This window comes from Cantharellus anzutake (genome assembly GCF_015039405.1).
Source record: "Cantharellus anzutake strain C23 chromosome Unknown EI90scaffold_44, whole genome shotgun sequence".
NCBI lineage: Eukaryota > Fungi > Basidiomycota > Agaricomycetes > Cantharellales > Hydnaceae > Cantharellus > Cantharellus anzutake.
The window spans coordinates 435,582-446,714 of NW_024066994.1; the positions used below are offsets into that span (position 1 = coordinate 435,582).

Here is an 11,133-nt window from a genome sequence, read left to right on the forward strand (position 1 = left end):
GTGTTACACCTTGATTGTACCCGTTGTACTCGAAATCATATCAATGACACAAGTCCCATCAATGGGAATATACTGCCTCGTAATTAACTTAATTGCCTCTTGAGCAATGAAACCACCAAGCAGAGCCGCTGTTGTTGGGAGGTCAGCTGTTGGCGCTCTGACGCTAGATCCAACGAATTCATCAGTCGAGAACCAAAACGGGATTTCAAAAAAATGACACACATTTCGGCAAGGGCATTAGCTAAATGCTGCTCAAATGTCAGCTCCGCGGAGCCCGTGGCGGCCTCATCCACCACACCAGCTTGTACAACCTCCTCACTCTTCCATTCCGCTTTCGCAAGCACGTCATATACCCAGGTGGTAAGAACGGCCAAATCTTCATCGGAGCCTGGAGTGGGGAAGTGGAAATTCTTCGCCTCGTAAGCAAAAAGAGCTGAGAGTGCCAGGTTCGTGGAGACTTGGGCTGGATTGGTTAGGATGGACTGCACTGTGATTCGCGGTCGCTCAACGATACGATGTATGCTAGGACGATCCGACAACACTCACAGAGTCCCTTCTTGTCGCTTTCCCCCCAAGCCTTCCCCCGCATTAGTCTAAGTTGATGGCAATTTCTGACAAATTCATCGATAAGAGAATCCGATATAACCCGAGAACCAATAGATTTTACGACTTCTTGCAAGATGCTCTTGAATTCGGCTTTCTCAGCATTTGCTTGATCTTTGTACATTTGCTGGAGGTGAATGTACGATTTCGTGTCAGATTTAAGATCGGGAAGGGTGGGTGAGAGGGGCAGAAGGTTGGGTGAAAGTTTCGATGACTTGGTATAGATCGAGAGCGCATGGAGCAAAATGAAGAAAGGAGACGACTGGGAAATGCGGTAAATTTGGGCTTTTGAGACTGTAAAATGTGCTTACATTCTCATCTAAGTTAACACACTTGGGATCAGAAAACATTGTTTGTATATTACTTGGCACCTGAAAGCGGCTTGAGGATTGGTCAGGATGACAGAGCATTAAAAGCAAACCGTTGTCTTCTGGTACACTTTGTAAACTTGAGACACAGCTTCATCAAAATTTTCCTCGTCATCCTTCTTTTTCATCTTCACGATCTGTTCTTTGAAATCTTTGAGTTCTTTGTAAGAAGGGGCGTTTCCTCCATGCTGGGTATAATTCTGAGACTGGATCCGGCAAAACAAAGCGGCACAACTTACAGCCCGCTTCCATTCGTACATTGCCCTCACTAATATCGCAAAGTATGGGATGTGGCCATGGTCTGTAACGTCCATTCCATCCAGGTCGAGCGAAAGCGCGTGCTCCAGAAGCGGGGGGATAGGCTGATCTAGGCGATAGGATGGCAAGTCCTCCGAATGACTGTCAACAACTATGAATGATTAATTCAATGCATGCTCCCGTGGGGCGGGATAGTACTTACTAGTGTGCTCATGAAACTGAACAGAAAAGTCCGCCAAAAAACCTGCTGAGCGGACCACTATCAAGGGAGGAGCAAGGGGATCCTCCCACAGGATTTTTGAGACAGGTGCAAGAACGGATTCAGACGTATTGTGAGCAATTACGAGATGGAAAGTTTTGAAGTATTCGGGCCTTTGAGTAATAACCAAGGAAATATCCTATAATCGGACGTATGCCCAGTGAGTTGAACATGACCACACAGATACATCGCGACCGAACCGATGTGTCAGCTTCTCCTTGTACGGAATCGTTCATCTCATTAAGAAACCGGACTGCTTCCTCTGCGCGAGGCTTTCCGATACTGTTGTAGTGAAGGAAGAAATTATTCCCTGCATCTTCAGGTGTCACATCTCCGGCGTCCAGAATCGTGAAATAGCCTATGCCTGATGCGTGATGAGAGAATCAGCAAAATTATTTAGTCAAAGTTACCCCAACGGTGAGGATCAACCGCAAAGGGTTTGGGGATGGTTATCGTACCTGGCAAGACGAGATTCTTCAATATACTTGTGGAGGTTGCGGTGCCGCGGATTACTAGGACTCGTGACGACTCAAGCGCTTGCTGTCCAGATGCTGCCCAGAGCCTATTGACAGAAAATGACATCCGATAGTGGTGCTTGAGTGAGTCCAGTGTTCACGGAGAAGCATGGATCGTGCAGAAAACCCCACCGAAGTTGCCGATCGTATCGTCTTGTGTGGGCATTTGGTTGGGAGCTGTGCACCACGGAGACGGTCAGCAGCGTTAAACACGATAGCGAGTGCCAGTACACGCCTTTTTGTGGCCGTAGCCGTCTCTATATCCGTAGCTTCTACAGTTTGTGACATGGGTTGGGATTACAGTAGTGGCAGTGTCATGCTTAATACCGTCACTTAGCATAACTCAGTGCAGGTTCAGACTGCGTAAATAGACATTCTTACACATCTTGTGCAAAAAGGCTGAATGGTGATGATGGTGATGATGGTGCCCCCACGAGCATTCAGGAAATTGAGGTCAAAAAAGTGATGAGAGTGAGATTCGAACTCACGCCCGTCGAAACGGACCAGAATGAAGAACCTTAATCTGGCGCCTTGGACCAACTCGGCCATCTCACCGGCGACCGTCTGGTCGAAAATTTGCAGTTATACCCTTTACTAAAGTTAACATTTCGACCCTTCGGCATCAGAGGCCATTTCAGTCCAAGTATTCCGATGATCACTACGTCATATTGTTAGGCGTTTGGGTCTGTGCTCAAGGCCGTTGCCTTTCTCTGTTCGCACAACCTGTTGTCCGTATGTAGATTGCGACCATCTTCAATATTAATTCTTGAGCACCTTCAACCCACGCTGGGATCGGGATGAACCCTGTCATCGATACTATCGACCTTCAAGACACCCCCATTCATCTTGCTTTGAACCTCGCTCTTCGCCACGATACTAAATATCTTTGCTTGCTCCGCAACGCTTTCAAGCACCCCAAGCACCTCCCGATTCCCCTCCACCCATTTAAACTCAGCATAATCCAGGCCCTGCTCTTTGGCGAATTCTTTCACCATAATGCTTGCTTGGCGGAGATTATGGCGAGGAAGACGGGGGAAAAGATGATGTGTCACTTGTAGATGGAGACCGCCATGAATAAACTCGACAGAGGGCGAGCATATCACGTCGGAAGTTGTCCGTAATTGTCGGTCGACAAATGATTCAGTTGGCCCTAGGTCCGCAGTTGAACGGGAAAAGTGCGAGAGAACAATCTGCCGCCTCAAGGATGAGAAAAACAACCCCAGAAAAATAATAAATAGCGTACTTGAACATGAACTGGACTGGCAACGACATGACTAACGAGAACGAAGGCTAGCCCCGATTTCCAGTGACCGCAACCTTTCACGGCGGCACAATACCATGTCCAGTACGAAACTATAGCGGCAATTTCGGCCCACCACGTCCATAGACGTTTGTGGAGCTTGAAACCCTGCTTCCACAGAAACCAATATGAATTCGCGTATAAGTTAAAACGTGCCAGAGAAAGCACGATGTAATATAGTCGGTGTTGAATGGGGAGGAGGAATCGCGATACAGCATCGATGGACATGATCCTTTCATAATAAGATGAGTACAGTGATCGAAAGAAGGCGGGACTGATTGCAAAGAAAGGAATATGCTGAATGTCAGGGTCATGAGTCGGGTGGTTCGTGACCACTATAACAAGGATGAGAACCGAGTAGATGCACAAGGAAAATAACACATACGATGGTGTATATTGTGGTTCTATGAGTGCGAACGAACTTGAGTGCCTGGTTAAAGTTTCAGGTTTCCAGACTTACATCAACCCACCACCCAATGCTAAGACCACCACAACATCCAGCTATGATTATCCCAGCTAACCTATCCAAAACCCAATTATGCGTTACACCCATGTGTCCCAGATCATGCGCAATGAATGTGAGTTGGTGCCAAAGTAATCCCAGGAACAGAGCACTGCAAACAAACCACCCCCGCGAATAAAAAAAGCAAGACAGCAGTGCCAGGGAAAAGTAACGAGCGAATTCGGGACCGTATCCGGCTAAATATGGAGTTTGGTATAACCCCGCCTTCAGAATCCCCCGATGTAACTCCCGATATGCACGAGCATGCTGTGTCTGTTCAATCAATGAAAGACTACTGGGGGGAGGCGTAATTGTAGAGAGGCCCGGCCCGCATGCATTTCCATTGTCACCGCATTTGGGCTGCTTTTTAACAAGCAAGATCTCTGAACGTGAATGGTTATGGGGGTTAGAGTCAACTTGTCTAGGCCATCGGAGGTGCCTGGTCTTCGTTCATCGGAAGTCTTTTCCCATCTCCCGCCTGAAGGCGAAGACCTTCGAACCCAGCCAGTCTGGACAGGAGGAATGAAGGGTTCCCATCCGGTGTCGCCAATCTCGACGCGACCAACAGCGAAACCAATGACGCGTCTGAGAGTTGTTTCATCATGGTATGCTTCAATTTCGTCCGTGGCGTCTCTTCCTACATAATGTAGAATAGCCAACATTCCGCCAGGATGCGCATCAAGCCAGGAGGGAGTGATCCGCAGAACAAGGTCATGATAAATAACTATAGTCTGACCGGCAATGATTGAGTCAGCCACTTTTGAGCGAGACCATGCTGGCAGGTCCTTGGGAAGACTACCAGAGGGCCCCATCCGTAGGGCGTCTATGCACAAATGTCACCGGAACCACTGTTGCTCCAATTCAAATTATTCAATTGCCCCACTATATGGAATCTTTACTGAACATTTACTCTTCATCAGCATCGGTCCCAGTAGCCTCATCGGGGAGAGAGCTTCCTTTGTGTTCGTTGTGAGCGGGATATACTGCATTTGTTGGCTTCTATGTGGTTGCTAATGGCATTCTTCAGCTGTGGAAGGAATTTTTCTCGTTACACTTGCCCAACCTGCAATGCCGCCTACTGCTCCCTGTCATGCTATAAGTCCCAAGTACCCAACCCCCCCGCGCAACATTCGTCGTGGACTTATTTGCCAAATTCAGGCTCACAATCAGTGCACCGAGCCTTTTTATCGCAAGGTGTTGGAGGATGACATACAAACAGACAGCAAAATCAGAACGAACGAAGAGAGAAAAAGAATCCTTGATATGCTAAAGCGACTGGAAGAAGAGGACCTTGAGGGTTTCCCGGACGATAGTGATGAGGATGACAAGCAAGACTCCCTCGCTGCACGACTGGGGGACCTGGATCTAGGTGAGGATTTTCGTGTCTTCTCTCGTTGTGTTTATTCCTTCTGATATGCATTTTTAATTAGACCGAGCTACAACCAGCGAGGTTTTGGCGGCCCTTAATGACGATGAGCGCGCTACTTTTACAAAGATGTTGAAGGATCCAAACAGCAAAGCTGCAAAGGAAGTGCTTTCGTTCCATGATGTCGCTTCCCAGTCTTGGAAGCCATGGTGGGAGTCAGAAAACGAAGATACGAATTCTTCCCTTGGGGAATTGACCACCTTGACGGAGAGTTTCGATGCCATGTTGTCAGCACCTACCAAAATGTGCCCAGCGAGTCACCCGATACTTTATAATGTAGTTTCTGTCTTGTGCGTTGTTTCCTCATGTGTCTGCTCCAGGATGCATCTCACATATCCGCGGAAGACTATCATACGCTTTTACAACTAGGCATCTGGCTACATCACCTCTGTTAGTCTTGCTCGACAATGACCAGGATGCATCCCGGGAGGACATAGCGGTAACTGCGCCTTTTCTACTCGACCGTCGCTCAACGGTGGCGTTCCGCAGTGTGGAAGAGGTGATCACCGAGTTATGGTCTCGAGATGAGTCGGTGCGTTCGAAGGTTACTGCTTTATTTTCTCCCCTTACAATCGTCTCAGTTCTCAAATGCACTGATGATCAGACTCCTTCAAGATGCTCTTATACTCCTCAAATTTCCGCCTTTGATGCCTCCAGAGTATACCCCTCCTCCCCATCTCCTCCTGGTTTTCTCGGATCTCTTCCACCTCTTCCAGAACGCTTCTTCCAAGAAATGGAATCTGGCAGCTATGAAGGTCAGGTTTTACGCTGCACAGGCGCGATCGGCACCTGCATCTGCACTCAACGGTCTCCGACTTGGGGTGGAAGAGCAAATAGAGAAGCTGACCACTATTGAGCAGGAGAGATCTCCAATCGTGCCCTACCCAGCATTTGTTATTTGCAATGGTGAGAAGAGCGAAAGGGGACCCACGAGACTTCGAGCATCGTCAAAATCTCTTATTGAAGAGCTATGAGCGTTCTCTTTTGAAACGTCAGGGAATTTCTGCCCATCCCAGGATGATACTTGCTGCGATCCGATGGATTTCCATCGAAATCAAATTTATGTGTCATAGGCTAGGTTAGCCGTCCAACACACGGATCCCCTTCACACCCTTGGCTGATTTTACCATATATCTTTGGCATATACCAGTACATAACTGATGGACGCCGCCTGCTGCGGCATTACCCGCTACTCTTATCGCTGTTATTTGACCGCGATTCAGGATGGCCACATCGAAATCGACATTGTAACTTACAGTGCAGTTCCAAACACCCTCTTGCACCAATGATCATGCACTTTTGATTCCGCAGCCGAATGGATAGTTCTCTTAATATTGGCCCCGGTGGACGTTTCAGAACTTTCTAAACCTGGACAGGAGCATTACAGAGGCGAAGGACGTCACAATGTGTATCCTGGCAAAGAAACACCCAACCCCAGGCAAACGGTGGTGTTTGAGAGAACAGTGACAATCTGTATGAGAATGGAGGAGTCAAGGCTATCCACAATGCCTTCGGCTAAAAGCATTATTATATTTTGGAGTGCGGGATTGGAAGCGGTGCATGTACTGGGTACACCCCTTCCAAAATCGAAACATCGTATTCATTTAAATAGCTGGTGGACGCCGCCTGACGCGGCAAGTACCCACTACTCATACTGCAAATCTACCATTTGTTTGCATCAAACTTGTCAGAAATGAGGAAGTGTAGCTACAGGTATGTTGATAGTTCCGAAATACATTTCTTTTTTTAGGGCACCTCTCTCGTAGGCAGGTCACCAGCCTCTATTAGTATCTCTCTCGGTCCTTATTCCCACCCTTCTTGATCGTCCGTGTCATTCGCCGCGCCTACTAAAGACGGCATTCCGTCAGGTGGAGTTTCGGGCGGCCCTGTTTTTGTCATTCTTTTGATTGAAAAGAAAACAATGCGGTGCCATCTATTTCATTTGAAGCTCGATCAGAACGAGCCCACAGACTCTTGCATCGGACCCCCACCGCAAATACTGGTGTTCCGATCTCAAACAGTCCGAAATGCAGCGTAATGCGCATGTTGAAATTGGGCGCTTCTGCTGGGGAGCGCGTCCACGCTCCTCAGAATCCACAGCCCTTTGACTGAATCGGACTATGATCTGTGAAACCGGGACTTTTCATTCTGGCGGTGCCTTGCCAGTAACCTGATCAGGAGCATTGGACTTGCAGCTGCTGCGGAGCTGCACTTTAAACCCCATGGCGATGAGTTGCTGTGTAGCGGTTTGGTCCCCGGAAAAGGGGAACTGCCTGATGTATGATCGTTGCTGCACCTCCCACGTACCGGACCTATGGTCGCAATGGCGTGCCCCAACACACTAAATCGCGCACGTTATCTTCTCTCCTGCTCCACCACAACCAGCCTTGGCTCGTTTTCGCAGCCGCTTTTTGTGCCCGTACGTAGGTGCACAATCCGTGTCCCTTCACGATTTGGTCTGCCGTGGTGTAACAACGAAATGAAGATCTAGCTCCTATCCCTCGCTAATGAACATCCCTAGTTCACCAGTCCCGGTAACCTCGCCCCTTCTTACACCATTGGTTGGCAGGCCGACGCTGGGACATCTGTGAGCCTCACCGTACCCAACAACTGACAGGCTGATCGCATTTGGGGTCATCGAAATAGTGACTTTTCCGTTAATCCAGGCAGGCTGCAATGGTGGTTTTGTTTGCAATCCAAGGTATTCTAGTTCTAGTCGCATTCCTTCAACTCTCTCGGATCTACCCCACCGTATCTTCATCTTGGGCAGCGACTGGTACTGGCGTCCTGCCCGCTACTCTCGCTGAATTCAGCCTCTTGGGAAGGGACAACACGATATACCCCCTATCGATGGCTACAACCTTCCTTTGAAGATAACACTATCTGCCTCTGCTTGCTACACCGCGAGCTGCCTTATCGGTCTTGGCCCTAACTGTCCTGGTGGCCTAAAGGGCCATTATCCTAACCCATCCGACTACTGTGAGTGGGGACCTTTCCAATCCCCGATTCAACAGTGCCCCCCCCCTGGAAGCCCTATGAAGGAGCGGTTGGAACTTAACGTCGCGGAGGCGTCAAATAAGTTTTTCCTCTCTGCTTCGATGTATCTGTTGTTCTCACGTTTATCTACATGTGAAACGGCCGTAGTGGCCAACTGTCTCATTGTTACAAAATATGCGCCATAGTCACGGTGTTAATTTTTGCCCGCGTTCTAACGGGGTCGAGTAGCAGAGGTATGCCAGAGGTCTAGACACCTCGACGTTAGCGCTGTAGTCAGTTTCCATCGATTTTAACAACGGATGGTGTGATGGCATGTGGCACGCATCCAATATATGGCAATAACTTATGGAAGCGTGGCGAGAGAATTATACCATTGGAACCAGTAGAAATGAAAGGACAAACACAGCGTGTGCAGTGAATGAATATGGCTCGTCGCAAGCAGCTTTCAAGATTGTTTGTTCGCGACACGAAACCGAGGTGCGGAAAGCGGTCATAGTTCCAATGTCCAGGGGCTTGATCAGAAGCCTGCACGAGCGGTTGTGAAGTTGTCAGGTCACTCGGAATTCGGTTGCTCAGCTTCTTCATTGGTGACTTGTTCGCCACTACTCGCATTCTGCCACTGGCTTGAACAAATGAACGTTGCAAATGGTCCAATGGATATCGAGGTTCACCAGCTACAAATCTAATTCCCGTTCATTTCGGTGGTCGCCGTCAATGGCACTTCACTCGCACGCGCCTGCGCCCCTTCAACGAATTGCTATTAATTTTGATCAGGACAGCCCGTTGCCAGCAGACTAAGCGCTCTTGGGGTAGAATTTATATGACCCTATGACGACTGGGTGGAGCGTGGCCCCCGTGGGGTGGCTTGCCCGGGAAAGGGGGCCCTGCATGATGCCTGATCGTTGCTTAGGATATTCCACCTCTCACGAGTACTGAGCCGTTGGCGAAAATGTGGGTGTCCCGATATATAGCTCCTCTCCTTTCTTGCAACAACCAGCCTTCACAAAGCACCTCCTCATGTTCATCAAGTTTTCGCTCATCGTCGCTGCTTTCACCGTCGCTGCTAGTGCCCGTACATTTACGGTGCACAATGCATGTCCATTTACGATTTGGCCTGCTATGGTGCGACGACTTTACCATAACAACGAAATGGATCGCTCACAAACGAACACACCTAGTTCACCGGTTCCGGTCACCCGGCCCCTTCTTACCCAACTGGTTGGCAGGCTGCCGCTGGGACATCCGTGTCTTTCACCGTACCCGACAACTGGCAGGCTGGTCGCATTTGGGGTCGTCGAGGCTGTGATTTCTCCGTCAATCCAGGTCCTAACTCGTGTCTTGATGGAGGTTGCAATGGTGGTCTTGTTTGCGATCCAAGTAAGTATCCTTGTTCTACTCGCATTCCTTTCAGCTCTCTCAGCTTTTCTTCCCCACCTCCTCATCCTTGGACAGCGACTGGTACTGGCGTCCCGCCGGCCACACTCGCTGAATTCAGCCTTTCGGCAGGGGGCGGTGACTATTACGATGTATCCCTTGTCGATGGCTACAATCTTCCTTTGGAAATAACACCATCGACCTCCGCGTGCCATACCGCAAGCTGCCCTGTCGATCTTGGTCCTAACTGCCCCGCTAGCCTGAAGGGGCCGTTCGATAGCACTGGTTTCCCCGTTGGATGCAAGTCTGACTGTTTGGTGGATCCTAATCCGTCCAACTCTCCATCGTGCTGCAGTGGCCAGTATAGTACCCCTGCCACCGTGCGTTGCTGTCTTCCACCCACTATCAGAAGCTGATTTTAGGAGTGTGCTCCATGGCAACTAACAGTGTCCTCCATCCGGCGTCCCTCATTACAACTACTTCAAGTCAAACTGCCCTAACTCTTACGTTTATGCTTACGATGAAAGTTCTGGCACCGCCTTGTGGTCTTGCCTCGCTTCCTATGCATCTGACTACACTATTACTGTGAGTGGGGATTCTTCTCTGAACTATGATGACAAACTTTGCTGAGGTGCTCAACTTTCAGTTCTGCCCCTGAATGGTCCAGCGTTCATTTACTTATTTGATGGTTTTCATACTTCGTTATAAAGAATCTGCAATCCCCCGGCCAGTTGTTCTGGGGGTCACTTATAATTCCTGGAAGCCTCTCCATCAATGAACTTAACCTAACGTCACCCCCAGTATCCTAACATACCTCGGAGGCCCTGCCAAATGGATTTTTCCTGTGTGCCTCAATGTGACTGTCGGTGAACAATGCACACTGAGCTGATAAGTCTCAATTACGCGAGCTGGCTACTACGGCTGACTATGGGTCCAACCTTGACGAGTCACACCGGGAATTGGTGAGGGAGCAATGCTCGAGGAAAGGGATTCATCTCCATTGATAGTCCCTTTTATATTCCCCTTGATTTCCGGCACACCGACTCTATCTACGGGGTGGTCTCAAGTCTGTTAACTGTGTTGTGGCGGACTTCGCCGAATTCATCGTGTTCCTCGCGCCAAGTCACCGCAAAAACGGACTCCGCCAACTCTCGCTACAACAGGTAAGATGGCCCATCCTCGTCGATGAGGGTTTGGGTCCAAACCAGGTACTTCTCGTGGTCACTCTTAGACTTCGCCTCGCGAGTCACGTGCCACCATGACCCGACTTGTGCCGAGACTTTTGAATTGAGGACACGACCTACCCAAATCGACACCCAAAAATGGTCAACCCAACACGACAACTCAAAAGCGGAGCAGCATTCAGGCAACGCCTTATCAGAGAGATTAAGGACACCCTAATCGGAGTTATTTCTTTAGTTTCTCACTTTATTTTTGTCGACCCCTATCCTTGGCGCTCTCACGAGTAGCTCCAGTCTGCAGGTTAAATATCCAGTATAAACTACAACAACAACAACAACAACAACCGGGT

At 49.1% G+C, this 11,133-nt stretch overlaps 4 protein-coding genes and 1 non-coding gene across 5 annotated transcripts; 2 read left to right on the forward strand and 3 right to left on the reverse strand.

The window, feature by feature from the left end:
- Positions 1 to 3: 3 nt before the first annotated feature.
- Positions 4 to 2,179, reverse strand: EI90DRAFT_2929486 (uncharacterized protein; the record flags this gene model as incomplete). Its single annotated transcript, XM_039054987.1, has 11 exons — positions 4 to 163; positions 223 to 251; positions 312 to 487; positions 547 to 865; positions 915 to 974; positions 1,025 to 1,159; positions 1,211 to 1,380; positions 1,432 to 1,627; positions 1,689 to 1,852; positions 1,947 to 2,050; positions 2,136 to 2,179. Coding segments are annotated over 11 exons (1,557 nt in total), but the record flags the coding sequence as incomplete, so codon positions are not given.
- Positions 2,180 to 2,466: 287 nt separating this feature from the next.
- Positions 2,467 to 2,558, reverse strand: EI90DRAFT_t182. The gene has a single exon. It is a non-coding gene; the product is annotated as a tRNA-Leu (tRNA).
- Positions 2,559 to 2,609: 51 nt separating this feature from the next.
- On the reverse strand, positions 2,610 to 4,601 carry EI90DRAFT_3069188 (fatty acid/sphingolipid desaturase). Its single transcript, XM_039061141.1, has 5 exons — positions 4,298 to 4,601; positions 3,764 to 4,226; positions 3,689 to 3,707; positions 3,247 to 3,638; positions 2,610 to 3,193 (listed from the first exon to the last, which is right to left on the reverse strand). Exons 1-5 carry the CDS (start codon positions 4,465 to 4,467, stop codon positions 2,780 to 2,782), a joined length of 1,458 nt encoding a protein of 485 aa, XP_038913159.1. The 5' UTR covers positions 4,468 to 4,601; the 3' UTR covers positions 2,610 to 2,779.
- On the forward strand, positions 4,306 to 6,492 carry EI90DRAFT_1876391 (uncharacterized protein). Its single transcript, XM_039052292.1, has 7 exons — positions 4,306 to 4,774; positions 4,833 to 4,911; positions 4,964 to 5,174; positions 5,236 to 5,521; positions 5,577 to 5,763; positions 5,813 to 6,309; positions 6,382 to 6,492. Exons 1-6 carry the CDS (start codon positions 4,578 to 4,580, stop codon positions 6,203 to 6,205), a joined length of 1,353 nt encoding a protein of 450 aa, XP_038913160.1. The 5' UTR covers positions 4,306 to 4,577; the 3' UTR covers positions 6,206 to 6,309; positions 6,382 to 6,492.
- Positions 6,493 to 9,014: 2,522 nt separating this feature from the next.
- EI90DRAFT_1876443 (thaumatin) lies at positions 9,015 to 10,524 on the forward strand. The gene is made up of 6 exons (XM_039052293.1): positions 9,015 to 9,179; positions 9,237 to 9,350; positions 9,407 to 9,605; positions 9,681 to 9,982; positions 10,050 to 10,187; positions 10,249 to 10,524. The coding sequence occupies exons 2-6, from the start codon at positions 9,246 to 9,248 to the stop codon at positions 10,258 to 10,260; spliced, it is 756 nt and encodes a 251-aa protein (XP_038913161.1). The 5' UTR covers positions 9,015 to 9,179; positions 9,237 to 9,245; the 3' UTR covers positions 10,261 to 10,524.
- Positions 10,525 to 11,133: the final 609 nt, after the last annotated feature.

Excerpts from the sequence above, each read along its gene's own strand:
- EI90DRAFT_3069188 (XM_039061141.1), bottom strand. The coding sequence starts at position 4,467 with ATGTTGGCTATTCTACATTATGTAGGAAGAGACGCCACGGACGAAATT. Across the intron at positions 4,227-4,297 it reads CAGACTGGCTGGGTTCGAAG|ACAAGTTGACTCTAACCCCC; the intron begins GTCTTCGCCTTC and ends CCGATGGCCTAG. Across the intron at positions 3,194-3,246 it reads CCAGTCCAGTTCATGTTCAA|ATTGTTCTCTCGCACTTTTC; the intron begins GTACGCTATTTA and ends TTGAGGCGGCAG.
- EI90DRAFT_1876391 (XM_039052292.1), top strand. The coding sequence starts at position 4,578 with ATGCTGGCAGGTCCTTGGGAAGACTACCAGAGGGCCCCATCCGTAGGG. Across the intron at positions 4,912-4,963 it reads TGTCATGCTATAAGTCCCAA|GCTCACAATCAGTGCACCGA; the intron begins GTACCCAACCCC and ends TGCCAAATTCAG. Across the intron at positions 5,764-5,812 it reads TATGGTCTCGAGATGAGTCG|TTCTCAAATGCACTGATGAT; the intron begins GTGCGTTCGAAG and ends CAATCGTCTCAG.
- EI90DRAFT_1876443 (XM_039052293.1), top strand. The coding sequence starts at position 9,246 with ATGTTCATCAAGTTTTCGCTCATCGTCGCTGCTTTCACCGTCGCTGCT. Across the intron at positions 9,351-9,406 it reads TTACGATTTGGCCTGCTATG|TTCACCGGTTCCGGTCACCC; the intron begins GTGCGACGACTT and ends GAACACACCTAG. Across the intron at positions 9,606-9,680 it reads TGGTCTTGTTTGCGATCCAA|CGACTGGTACTGGCGTCCCG; the intron begins GTAAGTATCCTT and ends ATCCTTGGACAG.